At 32.3% G+C, this 17621-nt stretch overlaps 1 protein-coding gene across 2 annotated transcripts; it reads right to left on the minus strand.

Moving 5' to 3' along the window:
- Positions 1-1846: 1846 nt before the first annotated feature.
- On the minus strand, positions 1847-14999 carry LOC130892624 (UPF0764 protein C16orf89 homolog). 2 transcript variants are annotated; one of them, XM_057798130.1, is made up of 8 exons: positions 14783-14999; positions 13631-14225; positions 7490-7760; positions 5191-5316; positions 4074-4130; positions 3860-3974; positions 2764-2924; positions 1847-2118 (listed from the first exon to the last, which is right to left on the minus strand). In XM_057798130.1, exons 3-8 carry the CDS (start codon positions 7665-7667, stop codon positions 1880-1882), a joined length of 876 nt encoding a protein of 291 aa, XP_057654113.1. In that variant the 5' UTR covers positions 7668-7760; positions 13631-14225; positions 14783-14999; the 3' UTR covers positions 1847-1879. The 2 variants fall into 2 exon arrangements, with proteins under 2 accessions (XP_057654113.1, XP_057654112.1); XM_057798129.1 differs by having other exon boundaries at positions 3860-4130.
- Positions 15000-17621: the final 2622 nt, after the last annotated feature.

Consider the following 17621-nt stretch of genomic DNA (forward strand, 5'->3'; position numbering starts at 1 on the left):
TTGTTTATGCATAGAACTGGTCTAGGCTAACTAGATATCAATACATCACGTATTTTTAAAAGTACAGTGGAAACTCTATTAACCGGACTAACTGTTGTCGAATGTATGAAGAAAAGCGGGTTTTGGAAATAAAATAAGTTTAATAATAATAATATTTATTTATAAATAATATTGATAAAAAATTATGATAATTCATTAATAAATTTAATTTGGTTCAAAATAGTTTTTCTTTTCATTGTTGCTGTTCAGCAATATGTTGTTTAGACGAGGCCATCTGAAAGTTGTTCGTTCTGTTTTCATTTACACACTGAAAGTTGCGTTTTGAGTGTTCCATGTAGTGAAAGTGACAGTTCCGTACTGCAATATAGTTTCGGGACGCTCTGTTTAACTTTCTTAAATGTGACCTAGCCACTTCAATGTTGACAGTTGACAGTTTGAAATTTTTTTTTTGTCCTAGGGTTGCCAACCGCAAATTTAAGAAAAACAGGATTTGAATCTACAAAAACCAGGACAATTCAGTTTAAAAGCAGGACGCATTAATAGAGTTGCAATAGTTAAATAAATATCTAGTGAAAACAGGTGAAATAAAATTCAAGTAATTAAAATAATAAAATTTTTTAATAAAAATATACCAATAAAATTATACGAGTTGAAAAATAGTTATTAAAATATAAAATAAACACTTTAGTTTGTAACAAAACAGTTTGAAACTTAGGTAAGATATAGACTATAACTATTAAATATTAGATACTATAACATATAGTTACAACTAAATAGTAATCTGAGTGGATAGCTAGCTCTGTATGTCTAATGCAAGATTTGAGAAGAGGCCCACGAATTTTAAAAATTCAAAACCCGGGAAGCCGCTTAAAAAGTATTCAGAACGTCCCAGGACACTACAAAAACTAGGACATGTCCTGGGAAAACAGGACGGTTGGCAACTCTATTTTATCCGAAGTTTTGTCTTAATGAATGAATGATGATGAATTAGAAAACACTGTAAATATCATTAAGTACATTATATTGTTCAATAAATAAAATATTCCTATAATTCTCTATTATTTATTTTCTTTCCTCAGTGTAATTGAAAAAGTTAAATTATAACATTTGAATCTATATAGTAGCACCAACGCTATCTTTTGACAAGAGATAAACACAGTTGCAGCCGAACTAGTAGACGTTGCGCACGTTCAATTCTCATTTATTGTTTGATTGTGTTAATTTTATGAAAAAAATGTTTAGAAGGGTTTCCATATTCGGTTGGAGAAATACGAACACTAGCAGAGTAGGAGAAGTATTTCAATCCTATGAAGTAGAGTTGTTATGTTTATTTTATTTGGATTTAGTTGGGAATGAAGATTTTGGTCTCCTTGAAGTTGTTCTTAAAAACGAAAATTTACACAGTGACTTTATTATTCTACAATTACATTGAATAAAGAACAAACAATTTTAATTATGAAAGGTGTATATATAGTTTATATGTCGACTGCCCGTCAGCGGATTCAGGTTGTCAGCTCATCAAATTCATATTCAAATTAATTTTTCACATTTGTGTTCAGCGTGAAATATTTAATCAGCCAAAAAGTTTGAAAAAATAGCGTTTAACAGCTCTTAGGTGATACTTGTCAAGAGGATAAAAAGAGGACAACACTGATTATCAAACTGCACCTTTAGAAGACAATTTTCTTAGACGTTAATTAAATAAAATTGGAATTATTTTTTAGTTTTATTAATAATCGATGAAAGTGTGTTTTTAAGTTTTGTTTTTTAATTATAATTTGTTATTATAGACCGACAAATTTTATATAGTAATAATCTAACTGAAACCATTGAAACTTTATTTGTATTCCTTAGTATAGTTATATATTTCTGAATACATTTACACAAATATTTCTTTAATGATGAAATTGTAATACAGAGTTAATACTGCAAGTCCTATACCAGTGGTATGATCTGCGCAATTGTCTTCGAATATTGTTGTTGATCTTTTAATTTTTGACTTTAACTTGTCTGTTAATATGGGTGGAAAACATCCTGAAGATCTTTGGGACTTTAGAATATAGAATAACCATTTCGTCGAGAAAAACTCCGTGAAACCCTCGTACCCGCAGAGAATTGCTGAAAAAGATTTATAGCATCTTATAATAAAGAAGAAAAGGCTAATATGTAGTCACAAACATTTTCACCATTACAGAAAATTTCTGCCGCACTAGATACAGTATTATATCTTTTCTTAGTAATCATTGTTTAAATTATTTTTAATAGATAGTTCGTCATGACTTCAATGAACATCGCGACTTTTTTTTGTTTCCGAAGATAAAATTTGCTTTGAAAGGGACCCGATTTGAGTAGATGGAAGCGGTAAAACAAAAAACGGCAGAACTCCAAAAGACACTCATCAAAAAAGACTTCCAGCACTGCTTCGATCAATGGAAAAAACGTATGGAAAGGTGTGCGACAGGGGAGTGGAGTTTACTGAAAGGGGAGCATTCGAAAGTAGAATAATTTTTATAATAAAAGCCTTTTTCGTAACCAGTCTCGTTATTTAATAGCCAGTCCTCGTATGAGGACGTACGAGTTTCCAAAAAAGATGTCGTCGTTGATATTAAATAGCTATAATTTGTGTTTGACTGTAGGATACGGATCCAGCCCCTTAATAAAACGAGTTTATGAGTATTTCTAACCTCAAAATCCACAAACACAATAATAATTTCATTGAAGACGAATAATTATTGTTCGTTAATAATGTTAGACTGTACTTACTTTCCTCGAAAAAAAGATCGAACATATCATCCAGTACATCAAAATAATCCCCCGAAAGGACCTCTGAATAGATTTGGGAACAAAGTTCTTTTGTTTTGTTGTAGTAAGCTTCTTTATTAATATTACATTTTCTTGCCCTTGCTAGCTGCAGCAGTAGTAATCTAAAAAATAATTGTTTGTGATTAAAGAAAAGATCATGCACAACCTGGTAATGATTCCGAATACACTGTTTATATCACTACTATACCAACACTCAAAATTACATGAAGCGCGTTTCGATAACCAAGTTATCGTCTTCAGAGACTGAAGGTAAACTAAAATCTAATAACTTGACTTACCTGTTTTATACCAAATTTTCCCACCAATAAATCTTCTCCCTCGAAAATTAATTCCAGCGGGAAAAAAATCCTTTTACATTATAATTATTTATGTCATGATTGTGGCAGCGTGATCGGCAATACCTGATTTTCCAGCCCATCCATATTTCAAATGAGCTATGTGCTCTTTAAACCGGACAATAATGGATCTCTTAGTCTGCCCAATATACTTTATTTTTATTTTAAGCGCACTCTGCTAAATATTCCTTCCAATTCTCTCGTATAAAGAGGATTGAAAGGCATTAGAGTGAATTTTTCTTGTTTTTTACTTTGAGTTTGGAAAAAAGTGGCTGCAAGCTTAGCAAGGTCAGTACAGAAATCTTAAACAGCTTCACCGTTTTGACGCTAGGCAGTTCATTGATTTCAGAATCAGGTTTGGTTAATTGCTAATGTTTTGCAACGCCATTAGTATCACTGCACTGTCGAAGCTGATGTATACACTAATGGTAATTATTTTGTGCAACAAGTTAGGTCGCGGTGAGTATGGCCACTAGTTTGGTCTGCGTAACAGAACTGTACTTTCCTAACCGAAGGATGTATCCTTTCCTCCTATTTATGAGCGCACTTAGTTTACAAAATATTTGTTTATATTATGTTTCATTAAGATTGTTTCAGTTTTTGACTACTTATAAGTTCTAATTGTCAAGGATTAAAAACTATATCGTCAAAAAAATTTCCGTAATTCGACAATCACATTCATACATATATTTTTTACTTACTTATGTGTTAATAAATATCCTGATGCGGTATCATCATCTTGATAGTAAATTTTCCAGCATTTTTTATCAACGAAACACTTTTTCGGCGAACTGTTCCAAGTAATATTGGCAATATCTTTAAAACAATAATCCATGTTAGATAAATATATGTTGTCGTTTTGGTATGTACGGATTTTGTTCAATACATCAAAAATTTTAACATTGGCCATCTCACCGTATTTGTATTGAATTTCTTTTCTCCATAGTTTCCAGTCTAGGATTGCTTCCTTAACTTGAAATTTAAATATATAGTATAGTTCAAAAAATATAAGTTGTAAAAATTAGTATTTGATATAAAATATATTCTTAATATTTATTTAGATACCTACGAGGTTTGGTATTAAATAACTAGACTGCGCGCCTAGAGGGCGCCCTAGACGGGTGAGGTAAAAAACGAGTAGTGCGTTGGGTATTTAGTAACGAACGTATTTTTTGACAAAATGTTTGACTAAAAACAGGAACAAGGTCTCAATATCAAATTTCTCGTTAAGTTAAAAAAAACTCCGACTGAGTGCTATAAATTGTTGCAAGAGGTCTATGGGGACAATTCTCTATCTCGTGCGCGTGTCTTTCAGTGATATAAGCCCTTTAATGAGGGACAAGAGAGCACTGAAGATGACTAGCGCCCTGGTCCAAAATCAACCAAATTGTGCATGCAGATCATCGAATAAGTATCCGAGGCTGTAAACGCAAATAAAGGAACGGTTAGAAAAATTTTACACAAGAAATTACACATGACAAAAGTCTGTGCGAAGTTGGTGCAAAAAATCTGACTCCTGACCAAAAGCTTTGGGTCAACGGGTCTGCTCAAATTTCCTTGAAAGGTTAGAAAAAGAACTGTTTTGAAAGGGACCCGATTTGAGTCGATGGAAGCGGTAAAGCAAAAAACGCCAAAGCTCCTAAAGGTACTAATCAAATAAGACTTCCAACACTGCTTAGATCAATGGAAGAAACGTATGGAAAGTTGCGTGGCGATAGAAGGGGAGCATTCGAATGTACGTAACCATTCACACATCAGTACTAGGTAGATTAACAATATAATCACCGTTGGGAAAGTGTTATCACCGAATATAAATGAGACGTTAATATTCGGTAGTATTGTCAAACTATAAAAAGGCAACTCAAGTTGATATGGTTCTCAGGCTGGACTCATCTTTCAAATTACTTTTATGAACTGAAATCCCGATTTTATATATTTGCGTCCATGCAAACATCCTCGAAAGAATCGAATCATTATGAGTGTTATTAATTTTTGTTAAAAGTAGACTAAATCGATTTTGATCATTACGTACCCCATTTTCTTTCGGGTCTCAGATACGGAACAGATTTGTTTAGAAGCTCCATTGACTTTTTGATGATACTCGTAGTACTAGTATCCATTACATGAGTCCCATTTTTATATGTGTCCATGGCAATTGCTAAAAAGGTATTGAATACATTTTTCATAAAATTTTAAAATCATTACGTGCAAAAAACAACTTTCAAAATGATAGTAAAACATAATCATGAAGTTTATTGATTTTGGTTGCTATTCATTTGTTTTTTTTTAATTCAAATCCAAATCCAAATTCAATTGAAAGTAATGATAGTTTATATGGATACGAAAGTCATTAAACTTTTATAGATTCTGTCTTTGAAATCTTCAAGATATGCATAGATTCAGTTTATGTGAATCAGTTTTTTTTTCATTAGTACAATGATAATTTTGAGCAATATATGTTTTTCCTAAAAGCAGGCGTTTTGGTAGTTATTAAATATTTGTCAGATTCATGATCCATAGAACTTCATAGAAAACGAGTTAGGCCAGCGAGCATCTGTCAAATTATAATTTGCTGTCAGTTTTGAGAGCGGTTATCCGATTGGTGAGTGACCCCTTGGCGTTTTATCCTTTATTTTAGTAAAAATGGATTTGACTGTATGCTGTTTTAACAGACGCTTCTTCAATCACTTGGAGGATACTTGGATATTTCGAAACTCAAATTTCGAAAATGTATTCTGTCGTTCTTAAAAGGAGAAAAAACTACTTTCCTGGCTAATGCTTCGACGTATATTGAATTACAACTACTCTGAAAAGCGTGATGTCAATCCAACTTTTTGTCTATTAGTTACAATCTCTTCTTATAATTACGAGCCATTGGGGGGATAAAAGGTCGATGGACATCACGCTTTTCAGAGGAGTTGAAATTCAATACTCGTCGAGGCATTAGCCTCGAAATTATTTCAAAGGTGAATAGTAGAAATCTTTTATTTTGATACATTTTACACACCTCATACACCATCGGAATCTATCGGAATGTGTGAATAGTTGTGACGTAGTTATCTTGCGTTTATTTTAACAACTTTATGACGCGCCCATTTTCTCATTTCATACTCAAATAACTCATCAATTTGGTGTAGACATTAAAACTCATATTACTTAGCACAAATAGAACAGAGTTCTGGGACTATGCACTCAAGCAACATTCTTAGGGGCCATTCATAAAGTACGTCACACGAATTTTAGGACTTTTGAACCCCTGCCCCCGTCCTTGTCACAGGTTGTCACATTTTTATAACCCCCTCCTGATGTGACGTCACACATTTTTTAAATTTATGTATGTTTTTAAAAATAATCGAGAGAAAACAGCTATTTTCATTTTTTACTTATTTTTATTAAATAATAATCTAATAAAATCAACATAAAGTCCAACATTTCATAAAATTTTTTAAATTTTCAATTCACATCCAAACTTTGCGTTTTAGTATTTCAAATTTTAACATGTGACGTCACAAAACTATTGACCCCCCCATGCCCCTTGTCACACGATGTCACCCTTCGGTGATACCCTCCCTCCCCATTAACGAGTGACGTACTTTATGGATGGTCCCTTATCAAAATATTATGAAAAGATGAGATGAGATAAAGTAGAAGTTTTTGATACTTTGATATATAAAATTTTTAAAATAATTCGAATATTTTAGAAATTGTTCCAGTGATCAAGCTCTGGAAAGTGAAATTGACACGGTACATATCGAATTATTTTTTTTTTTCATTTGCTCATCCCGAATTAAAGCGGTATACAAAAAGAATTTTATCAATGAAAAATGTACAGTGCCAAATAACGATGAAGTATTAAATGAACCAGGACGATCTGATATTTTAGTAATATATGATTTAACAAATAAATAATGAAAACAAGTTGATCAAACTAGAGAAATACTTATAATAAAAACATAATAAGACTGAAATGTTAATATTTCTATTATTTTCTATTCTTTGGTTTGATTAACGCGTGATTTGTGGATTATTTTAATGTATAATTTATTTAAAGTAAAATAATGTTGCCGAATTTGAAATGAATTCTACTTATTTTTTTTTCGTAAAACTTTATTTCTCAAACATCGACTTTAATAATGTTTATTATAGATTGGTAAGATAATTACTGTGAAAATTACGTAAATACTTCATAAGTTTCATCAATCAATTCTTATTTATATAAATTCTTACGTTGTCAAAAATTACTAAAAAAATATAAAATATTATAGCCTAAATATGAACAGTTCTTCAAATGAAAACTTCGGTAACAAAATTTGTATTAGAATATAATGTACCTGTACAGAGAACTACTCCAAATAAACAGTCTTCATTCACTCGTTTGTGCTGTATGTCAATATAATCCAAAGTTTTTTCAATACTCTGCCTTACTTTCAAAATAACCCTATTGTCCAGAATATGTCCTTCGATTTGCAATAAGAGACACATCAGGATACAACTCGGTATTCGAGACATTACTGGATATTCCCTACAGGTGATCTTCAGTCTTATTTATATATATCACTCTATCCATTTATATCACTTCTCAGTATCACTGGCGGATCATTACTGAAAAAGTTACGTTCCTGTAAAAAATATATTTAATTTTCCAACATGATATCCTTTTGACTGTACAATCTGTACTCCAATAAGTTCTCTTCATTTATATGGAATCGCTTTCCACCAATGCTTTTTTTTAGTTTAGAAAAAGATGCGGTACTGTTGGCGGAGAACGAGGACGATCTGCAAAGGCTACTGTACCAATTTAACAAAACAGCAAAAAAGTTCAATATGATAATATCAGCGGAAAAGACAAAATCAATGGTTACTTCCAAGACACCGATCAGATGTAAGCTTGTGGTGGATAACAAAATAATACACCAGGAAATGAAATTTAAATATCTGGGAATCGAAATATCTCGACACGGGGACGTGGAAACGAAAATAAGAAACCAAGCTACAAGAGCCTCAAGAGCAGCAGCATATCTATATGCCACAATCTGGCGAAATAAATACATTCGAACTGAAGCAAAAGCGCGCATATACAAGACCGCAATCAGACCTATATTATCATATGCAGCAGAGACCCGACCTGAGACTCTAAAGCGAAACGGGTATTGGAGATTAAAGAAATGAAAATAGTTCGAAGAAGAGCGGGAAGAACACTACTGGATAGAGAAAGGAGTGAAAACATAAGACGAACATGCGGGATAGATAATATCAATGACTGGGTACTGGATAGAAAGATAAAATGGAATGAGCACATTGACCGCATGACGGAAGAACGAATTGGCAAAATATCAAGGCACAAATCACCAGCAGGACAAAGAAGCCTTGGAAGACCTAGGAAAAGATGGAGTGACAACCTCCCAGGTGACTGAGCAGAGGCAATGACGTGAAGAAAAACAGGCAATGATGCCTATACACAGCAGGAAGAAGAAGAAAAAGAAAGCCAGATTATATGAATATATCAGAAGAGGCAATCGATCATAACTGTTATTTTTTTTAAACAATACCAGATGAAATGGCAGACGCATTGTTTTATTAAATCAAAATTATTATTTTCAACAAATGGAGTCATTTTTCTCAACATCAAAAGGTACCAGTCCAGTTATCGTTTTACCTTTTCCTAAATATTCAATACTCATTACACCTTTGGAATCCCAGCACTGTTTTCTTTTCAACACTGGTTCTCATAGCTTTTCGTTACTGTTATAAAGCCAAGCTTTTTAATCAATGTGAGAATTATAGATGTACCTTTAGTCATGTAGTTAATAGGTCCACCCTCCTCACGATATTGTTTTATTTCTCGTAAAAGAATTCTCCTCAATTCTCTAATGGTATGTCGCTCCATTACTGTAGACTGCGGTTAGTTTTTATTTTGCGCAATTGCAATCTTCAACCTTTTGGTGTGAGCGTTTTATATTCATAGTGTGGATTTAAAATTTTTTGTGCTTAACAAGCAATTTAACTACCAAATTAAAAATACTTTTACACCGGTTTGAATAACGATGTTCACTCTACAGTATTCTGTTTACGAATAGTAACTGCTAACAACATGCATTAAAAATTCAGAATTTATTTTAATCTAGTATTATCCTTGCAATAGTGTATTTGGGCTTTTATATTTTTTACCTCTGAACCATTATAATAAGACAAGGCTTTTTAAAAATTATCGAATAAGAGTGGCTCCAGCTGTGACACTAGAAACATAACATTTTTTGTCATATCCTGATAAAGCAGATTAGTTTCAAACTCTACGCCTATGGCGATCAATAGTTTGTTTACAGTTCAATTTCAATTGCAGGAGAACAATCAATATTTCATAAATACGCACGGTACTTATAGCAAATTAAAAAATGAAAAATAATGTTTACTACTCGTAAAAAATTCTGTGAACATCTAACAAACCGTCAGTCCACGTGGACTCATCATCTCCATTGTTTACCAATGAAAACATCGAATCTATTGGCCGAAGCCGTATGTACACAATTTCTTCGAAATATTCCTGCCAGAAAGTCTGCGATAAGCATTGGCGTGGCTTGGTGATTTTAATTTAATTCATAAATTTAAATAGCACAGTGTAGTGAGAATAAAGACAGGTATAAATTTAATAATAAAGATTTAGATGTACAAACACAGCAAGTTATTTTAAATATATTCGAATGTTTAAAAAAGGAAAATATTCACCAATCTGATAATGCGATCATAATAAGAATTGCTGAATTAACTAGAATAAATAAATTTTCCATTTATCGCGTAGTCACGAAAAGAGTTGCTGTGGATCATTTACAAGAAAATATGTGAAAAAACTGAAGTAAGTTGACAAAGTTACTCAAAATTTTATATGTAGGACAATTTATAGTTTCTATGAGGAGAACAGGGTTGTGGCAGATTATCCAGAATACAATTATGCCAGTTTAGAAACATTACGTCAAGTTTTGGCAGCATGTGGTTTTAAATACAAAAAACTAAATAAACGGATGGCACCAACAGAATCGTTAAAGATCGTTCCATGGCGACAAGATTATTTGCGTCAGATAAAAGTTCTAATAGACACATAATTCATCTGGATGAAACATGGTTTGACAGTCACGATATAGTAAATTTCGGTTGAGTTGACAATAGTAAAAATTGCTGTTTAAGTGGAAATGCATTATAATAGTACACGCTGGAAGCGAAGACGGTTTCGTGCCTAATTCTTTATTAATATCTGCTAAAAAAATTGAAAACTGTGCAGCTAATTATCATGAAAATATGACAGCAGAATTATTTGAATAGTGGTTTAATGTTTTTCCTAGCATTCCGCCACAATCAGTAATCGTTATGACATCATATCACTCGCGGCAACTCCTTAAGATATTTCTATTCCTGTCAGCAATCGTAAAAAAGGCCCAACAAACAAAGAATTGCTTACTGTTATTAAAGGTCTTAGAGATAATTTAGTGTATTGACAAGCTGTGCAAAGCACAGTGTCATACTCTTCTCAGACTACCTCATAAAGAAATTCTAGTAGCAGATCACCAAGAGCTTTGGAAAAACTGTGTTGAACATGTTATTATTATATATTATTATTATATTATTAGTTATTTTAGTATTGATAAAAATAAGAAATTTATGAAATGAGGTATCTACGCCTATGGTAGATCAATCAAAATCGTCGGCAAGGGTTTTTATATAAATTTTTATAATCTGCAATTGATATTGGAAGAACTATACAATTTTGCAATTACATGGATTTAATGATTGAAACATTTTGTCTCTCTACGCGATGGAGAATATTTAATTATATATTTAAGTATCTTGGTCCCATTTCCTACTTTACAATGAATAGAAGGGAAAGTAAATACCCCTGTTTTATATAAAACTTCTCATATACAAATTAACCAGGAAGAGCTAAAAAAATAATCTGTTCATCATTTCTCTCAGGGTTTAACAATCCAGTCAAAATAGACAAAAATAAGTCATAACTTAGCAAAAATTCGCATAGAGCTGAAAGTTGACAGAGACGATAAATACATCATTATAAATGAAATGTCAAAAGTTCCCTTCGATCCTACTTTTGCAAACAATTTTATTCAAGGTCAAAAATACAAAATTAAGGTTTTTTCCATTTTTCTCGAAAACAGTAAGTTATATTGTGAAAGTATGTCAGACCAATGTTGTAGATCATACAATTTTCTACAAAAATGGTTTAGTCACTTTTTCTCTTACTACTCACCATTCGTGAGATATCGCGGTTTTAATCATTTTCAACTATTATGTATGAAAGTCACACATCGAATCACTCACTTTTCTGTATATAAAATGAAATTATGTAAAATTAGACCGAGGTCGATCATTTTTGAAGCAAAAAAAATAATAGTTAGATGAAACCCATTGGGAAATATGATGAAAATGAAAGGAAAAATGATTTAGTGGGATCTGAGGTGGGTATCGGGAAGGAGGTGAGTTTTTAAGGGTAAAAATCGGTTTATCTCTATTTCCGGCAAAACTGTTCCGGCAAAAGTTAAGCACTAAAGTTGTAGGTAATAAAAAGATCTACAGCTTAAGTATTCACACTTTTTTCACATAACCTCAACATTTTTGTAAAAAATTGTAATAACGAAGTTTTAGTTTTCCATTTTTCTTTTAAAAAAAATTTTTTTTCATGAAATTTATTGAAAAAATACTTTTTTATATCCCAAACATATTTTGACTTAACCCCTTGAAATCTCCACTTTCTGATTCTGACTACTCTCACCATGGTAAATTTTCTCATAAAAGACAAGAAAAAATAAAAAAAAGTCGCATTTGAATTTTTTTTTTGTAAAATTTCTAATAATTTGTCAAAATTTCACACTCTAATTATACGAAAAATGTGCGAACATAAGTAATTAATTTCTAAAATTTTAATAAATATCTAAAAAGTTTACATAATAATTGAAAAAATGTTCGGATGCAATTTTTCTCATTTTTTTATCCTTTTCTGAGAAATTTTAGCATAGTGATAGAACTATTTTTTCGCATCATCAGAAACTAATATTTTGACAGTATAATTTTCGATTGAAAATTAGGGTGCTTTTTAGTCAAAATAACGTGAAAAAATGAATATTACAAATAAAATGAATTACATTGTGTTTGGGACATAAAAAGATAAGTTTTCATCAAATTTCATGAAAAAAAAAAGAAAAATGGGAAACCAAAACTTCGTTATTACAATTTTTCACATAAATTTTGAGGTTATGAGAAAAAAATGTAGATATAAAAGTTGTAGATGTTCATAATATCTATAAACTTTACTATCCAACGTTTTTCCATAGGACTTGTAAATTTGCTGGACATTGAGATAAACACCCACTTCCTCTGGCCGGCTTCAGATCTCCCGGAAATTATTTTTCTTTCCATTTTCATGATATTCCCCTCCTTTTCCAATAAAAATCATCTTATTATTGTTTTTTTTACGTTTTATCATTTTTAAAGACTTCTACTGATCTAAATAATTCATGGGTGTCATCCTCATAACCGAATTCAATCATTTATCTTCTAAGAAGGCTTAACTGATCATACAAACCATTTGATTCAACAAATTTCTGGTTTGGATATGTCTCAGTATTTGTTCATTTTTCTCACGTTTCAGGTCCACTACCGGTACAAATTAAAAGCTCTCCGAACATGGCGTCCGCTCCAGAACGTGTTGAGTTTGCAGTAATGTGCAACGAACGATTCCACCAGGAACTATTTTTTTTTTTTTGAAAAAGTCGTCTACGCATTTTTCAATCACATGTTACTTTCATTGTTCATGTGTAACATACAACCAAAAATTTACATGAAATATGAAATGGAGTATTCACCTTTCGTAAACGAGAAGATATATACAGGGTGTCCCACGACGAGTTAAAGCTATCTTTATATAGCAAATACTTATAGTAAAATCATGAAAATTTTTACATTTGGGATATTGGATACGTTCTTTTCAAAGAAAGCCGACTTCCGGTTCTCACGATTCAAGTTTAGTTGATCAAAAAAAGTTGAATACAACGTGAATTGAATTTTGTTTATATATTTCAACTAAAACTGAATCACTGGTTCAATGTAAAAATGGCGTCGAAAGCAGTTGTGCGAGAATGTGTTATTTGTATTACTGCTCTTTTAAAAGAAAAATTGAAAAGGATTGTTAATTTCAACAAAAGTCGCAAGAAAAGTCGATTTTGGGTGAGGCAGTGGATTCTAAGAAGAAATAGTTTGATATCATCAGAAACGCTGTTGAAGGAGCTAGTATTAGAGGATAAAGGAAGGTACAAAAATCATTTAGGAATGTCTGAAAAAAATTTGAGGAGCTGCTGTCAAAAGTGCAGGATGTCATAAAAAAAACTAGATACAGAGATGCGACTCCATACATCGAGTTCCAAAAAAATACCATTTCAAATATTTTAAGAGAAGTGTGTAAGAATACAAACATGGTTCAAAAGTAGTCTACTGTTAGAGCTGTAGTAAGTATATCAGATGACTTCTGACAATCATCTACGCATTGTTGTCCATCGCATTAATATGAAGACGAATTTGGTGACCATGGCGACGGCGATGAATGATACTCAGAAGGTGAAAACGCTGGTGATGGAGTTGGGCGAGACACGGACTGATTCACTAATAAAAGCTGCAATCGTTTTTGTCGTACTGTTGTTTGCATTTTTTCCTGGCAGATGATAGCATCATAAAAAGGAATCTGTCTTAGCTAGATAACGATATGTTTGGCAAATATGTCAAATTCATCATCAACATTACTTGTATTTTTTTGCACTACTTTATCAAGTTTGTGAATTACTGCGCTTATAATTGAAATATTTTCATTTTCTGCTAAATTCCATTTGCGATTTTGAGGAGCACGAATTACATTTGTTGTCTTTGGTTGATTTGTATTAAGTGAATTAGTAGATTTTGTGTTTTCTTCATTTTTGTCGATTCTTTCTGGGTATTACCAGCAGCAAACACATCTGTTTCTGTTCCTCCTGGAATTACAATGAACTCGCTTTCAGATTCATCATGTTGTGAATTCTAAAAGAGAAATAGAACTTTATTAAAATATTTCATATTAATATAGTGAATTAAATGGGAAAATGATGTTTCTTATAGGTGCTAAAAAATGAAGAGCAATGGAAGACAATTCAACGGGAATTTTTCTAACTGTTATGGCGCATTAGATTGAAAACATATTACAATACGAAATGCGCCTGGTGGTGAATCCGAGTATTTCAATCACAAGGGTACATACAGTATAATTTTATTTGCGTGCGTTGACGGTAAATATTGCTTTCGCTATTTCGACGTAGGCACCATTGAACGAGCAAGCGATGCTGCAGTTTTCGCTGCCTTAAATAAAATATTCGAAGATGTAAGAAATAAGTTAAATTTACGTTTAAGTTCAAGTTTACTTTAAAGAAGCGCTCATTTATCAAGAAAACAGAAAATTTTCAACTATCGGTTATCAAAAGCTCGTTTCATTATTGAAAATACATTTGGAATTATGGTTTCTAGATTCTGAGTGTTTGAACGACCTATAGCGGTTGGAATTAGCAAGGTGGAAAAAGTTGTTAAATAAACTTTAGCATTACATTCTTCTTATTCTTCTTCCTTGTGGAATGGTAGGTTTAAAACCTCCTCTTCAGCTTCAGCCTCCTGGATCCAGATTGTCACACCATATCTTTCTCGGTCGACTAATACTTTTTCTATCTGATTTATCCCTTTCGATACCTACAAGTCTTTCGCTTATCATTCTGCTAATGTGACTATTCCATTCTTGTTTTCTTTTTAGTACCCAGTCAGTTACATTTTCTACCTTGCACGTATTTCTTATGTTTTCACTTCTTTCTCTGTCAAAAAGTTATTTCATTTCTGTTGTCTCTAGTAGTCTTTTTGTCTTAGTTGTATCGGATCTAATTGTTGTTTTTTATATTCTGCTTTTTGTTTCTTTTGTAAGATGCTTATTTTTCCAAATAGTGCTGTTGAGGCATCCTGCTACTTTATTTGTTTTGACGACCTGTTATCGCATCTTATTCTCGACATCTCCATAGCTCGTTATGTCTATTCCTAAATCTCTAAATTTTAGTAGCTGTTGTATTTTGCAGCGTATACGTTCCTTAGACGTTGTCATGCATTTTGTTTTCTCAACTGAAATTATCATATTGTACTGTTTCCCTACTGTGTTGAAGATGTATACTAGTCTCTGCCGGTCGTCTTCGTATTCAGCGAACAGTACGGCATCATCCTCGTAGCAAAGTATTTTAAGTTGTTTGTTACCCAACTGGTACCCTCTGCCCTGTCGTACTTTATTTATAACTTCGACCAATATTATATTGAATAAAAGGGGGCTTAATGAGTCACATTGTCTGATGACGCTATTTACAGGTACAGCATTTGTCAACTTGTTATTAATTCTAGCTTGGACTTGGTTATGGGAATAAATGTTGTCGATGGTCTGAGCTATATTTATCGGGATGTCTCTATTATATAGCAGGTGTATAACATCTTTAAGTTGAATGCGGTCAAACGCTTTCTGAAGGTCTATGAAACACAGATATGCTGGTTCGTTATATTCTATGGATTTCTCAACTACTTGTCTCAATATGAATACAGCGTCCACGCATGACCTTCCGGATCTAAAGCCTTGTTGTTCTTTCGACAAAGATGTAATTGCGTTAATTTTGTTTGTTAATACTTTTGTGACTAGTTTCAAAGTTGTGTCTAATAAGTTTATGCCCTTACACTTATTTGGGCACTTTTTATCTCATTTTTTAAATATTGGAATCGTTGTACTAATTCTCCATCTGTCAGGTATCTTGCAGTGCAGTATAATTTTTTGGGTCAGATCGGTAAGTGCTGTTGTTAAACTGTCTCCTCCGTGTCTTAGTAACTCGTTTGGTATACCGCCTTGCCCAGGTAACTTCCTACTTTTCAGAGCTTCAAGGTCTTTTTGTACTTCTTGCTGACTGATATGTAATTCTTCTCTTGTGATATATTAGTATGTTTATGGTTGTCATTTCCTTTAAATAATTCTGTGAGATATCTTTCCCATTCTTCTTGGAAGTATTTTGTTAGTTTCTGCAAATTCTGTTATTTCTTTCCGAGCACCATAAAAATCACTTTCTAATCTTTTGGAGAATCGTTTCCAATATTCATCTTTTGTCAATCTTACTAGTAGATTAGTCTCATTTCGGATTAGTCTGTATTGTTCTTGGGACTCTGGGTTTCGTTGCATTTTGAACTTCAAATAAGCATTCCGTTTTTCTTTGCATTTATCTTTCACTTCTTTTTTAAACCCTGGTGTTCTCTTATTTCTCTCCTTGTTAATTTTTATGACGCGTGTTCCTAAGGCTTCTTGTGCAGCAGATTGTATATTATTCATTATTTTATTCCAACTTTCATTTACTTCTTCTGTTTCATTCATTGGGTTCTGATGTAGCTTTTGTGTAATTCTGTCTTGGTATAGTTTTTGTGTGGAATCTTTCCATGGTTATTCTATATTAATTCTTTCTCTAGTTATTTTTTCTAATTCATTGGTGTTTGGTGTTATTTTCATACGGATTTTCCCTAGTACCAACCTATGCTCACCACCCACGTCTGCAGAATTTAGAATCCTAACGTCCAATATCTGAGTTGGGTGTATCTTTCCATTTGTCACTATGTAATCTATCATTGTGTATTTATATTGGGTTTTCTGGTCAAATAAGCTATTATTTATTCTGAGTTCGTTAAGAGAGCACAGGCTGGTCATCAGTTCTCCATTATTATGGTGGTATTTACATTGTTGTCAGATCTGTACTTTTTCCGAAAAAATAATGAACTTTGTTGTTTCAAATAGATCATCCTGTATATTTTTCGTTTTTCGAAATGTTCAAGAAATACTTATTATTATTCATCTGATGTTCTCTACATATAATTTATAGCTACATTTGCTTTATCTCCGCCGAAGTTGTAGCTAGACAACTATAATATCAAATTTGACGTTTTAATAAATTATTATTTTTGAAGTTTATTGAAAGTCACAATAGATCGTTTATCTGGAAAAGAACGAATTGATACTTTAATGATTTAGGATATGGTGATAGGTGTACAAGTCAACAAGAAACGTGTAAAATCTTTAATAATTTATATCCTAAACGAAATCCCATAACAAGATCTACTGTCAGTAAATTAGTAAAAACGTTTAATGAAACTTGTTCAATAAGAGAATTATCCAAATTAGGGCACAGAAAAACTGCAACAACAGGTTTTAAATCGTCCACAATCTTAACTTATAATAATTCACCAACAAATTTTTGTACTAAACAGATCGGGTGACAACGAAGATTTAGACAACCAGATTCACAATACTCATCTGATTGTTATTTCTACTTTTTAAATAGTTGGTATCAAAAATGAACCACTTTGGTACCAGTGTTTTCTTTCATATGT

Source organism: Diorhabda carinulata, chromosome 4, assembly GCF_026250575.1.
Source record: "Diorhabda carinulata isolate Delta chromosome 4, icDioCari1.1, whole genome shotgun sequence".
Taxonomy (NCBI): Eukaryota; Metazoa; Arthropoda; class Insecta; order Coleoptera; family Chrysomelidae; genus Diorhabda; species Diorhabda carinulata.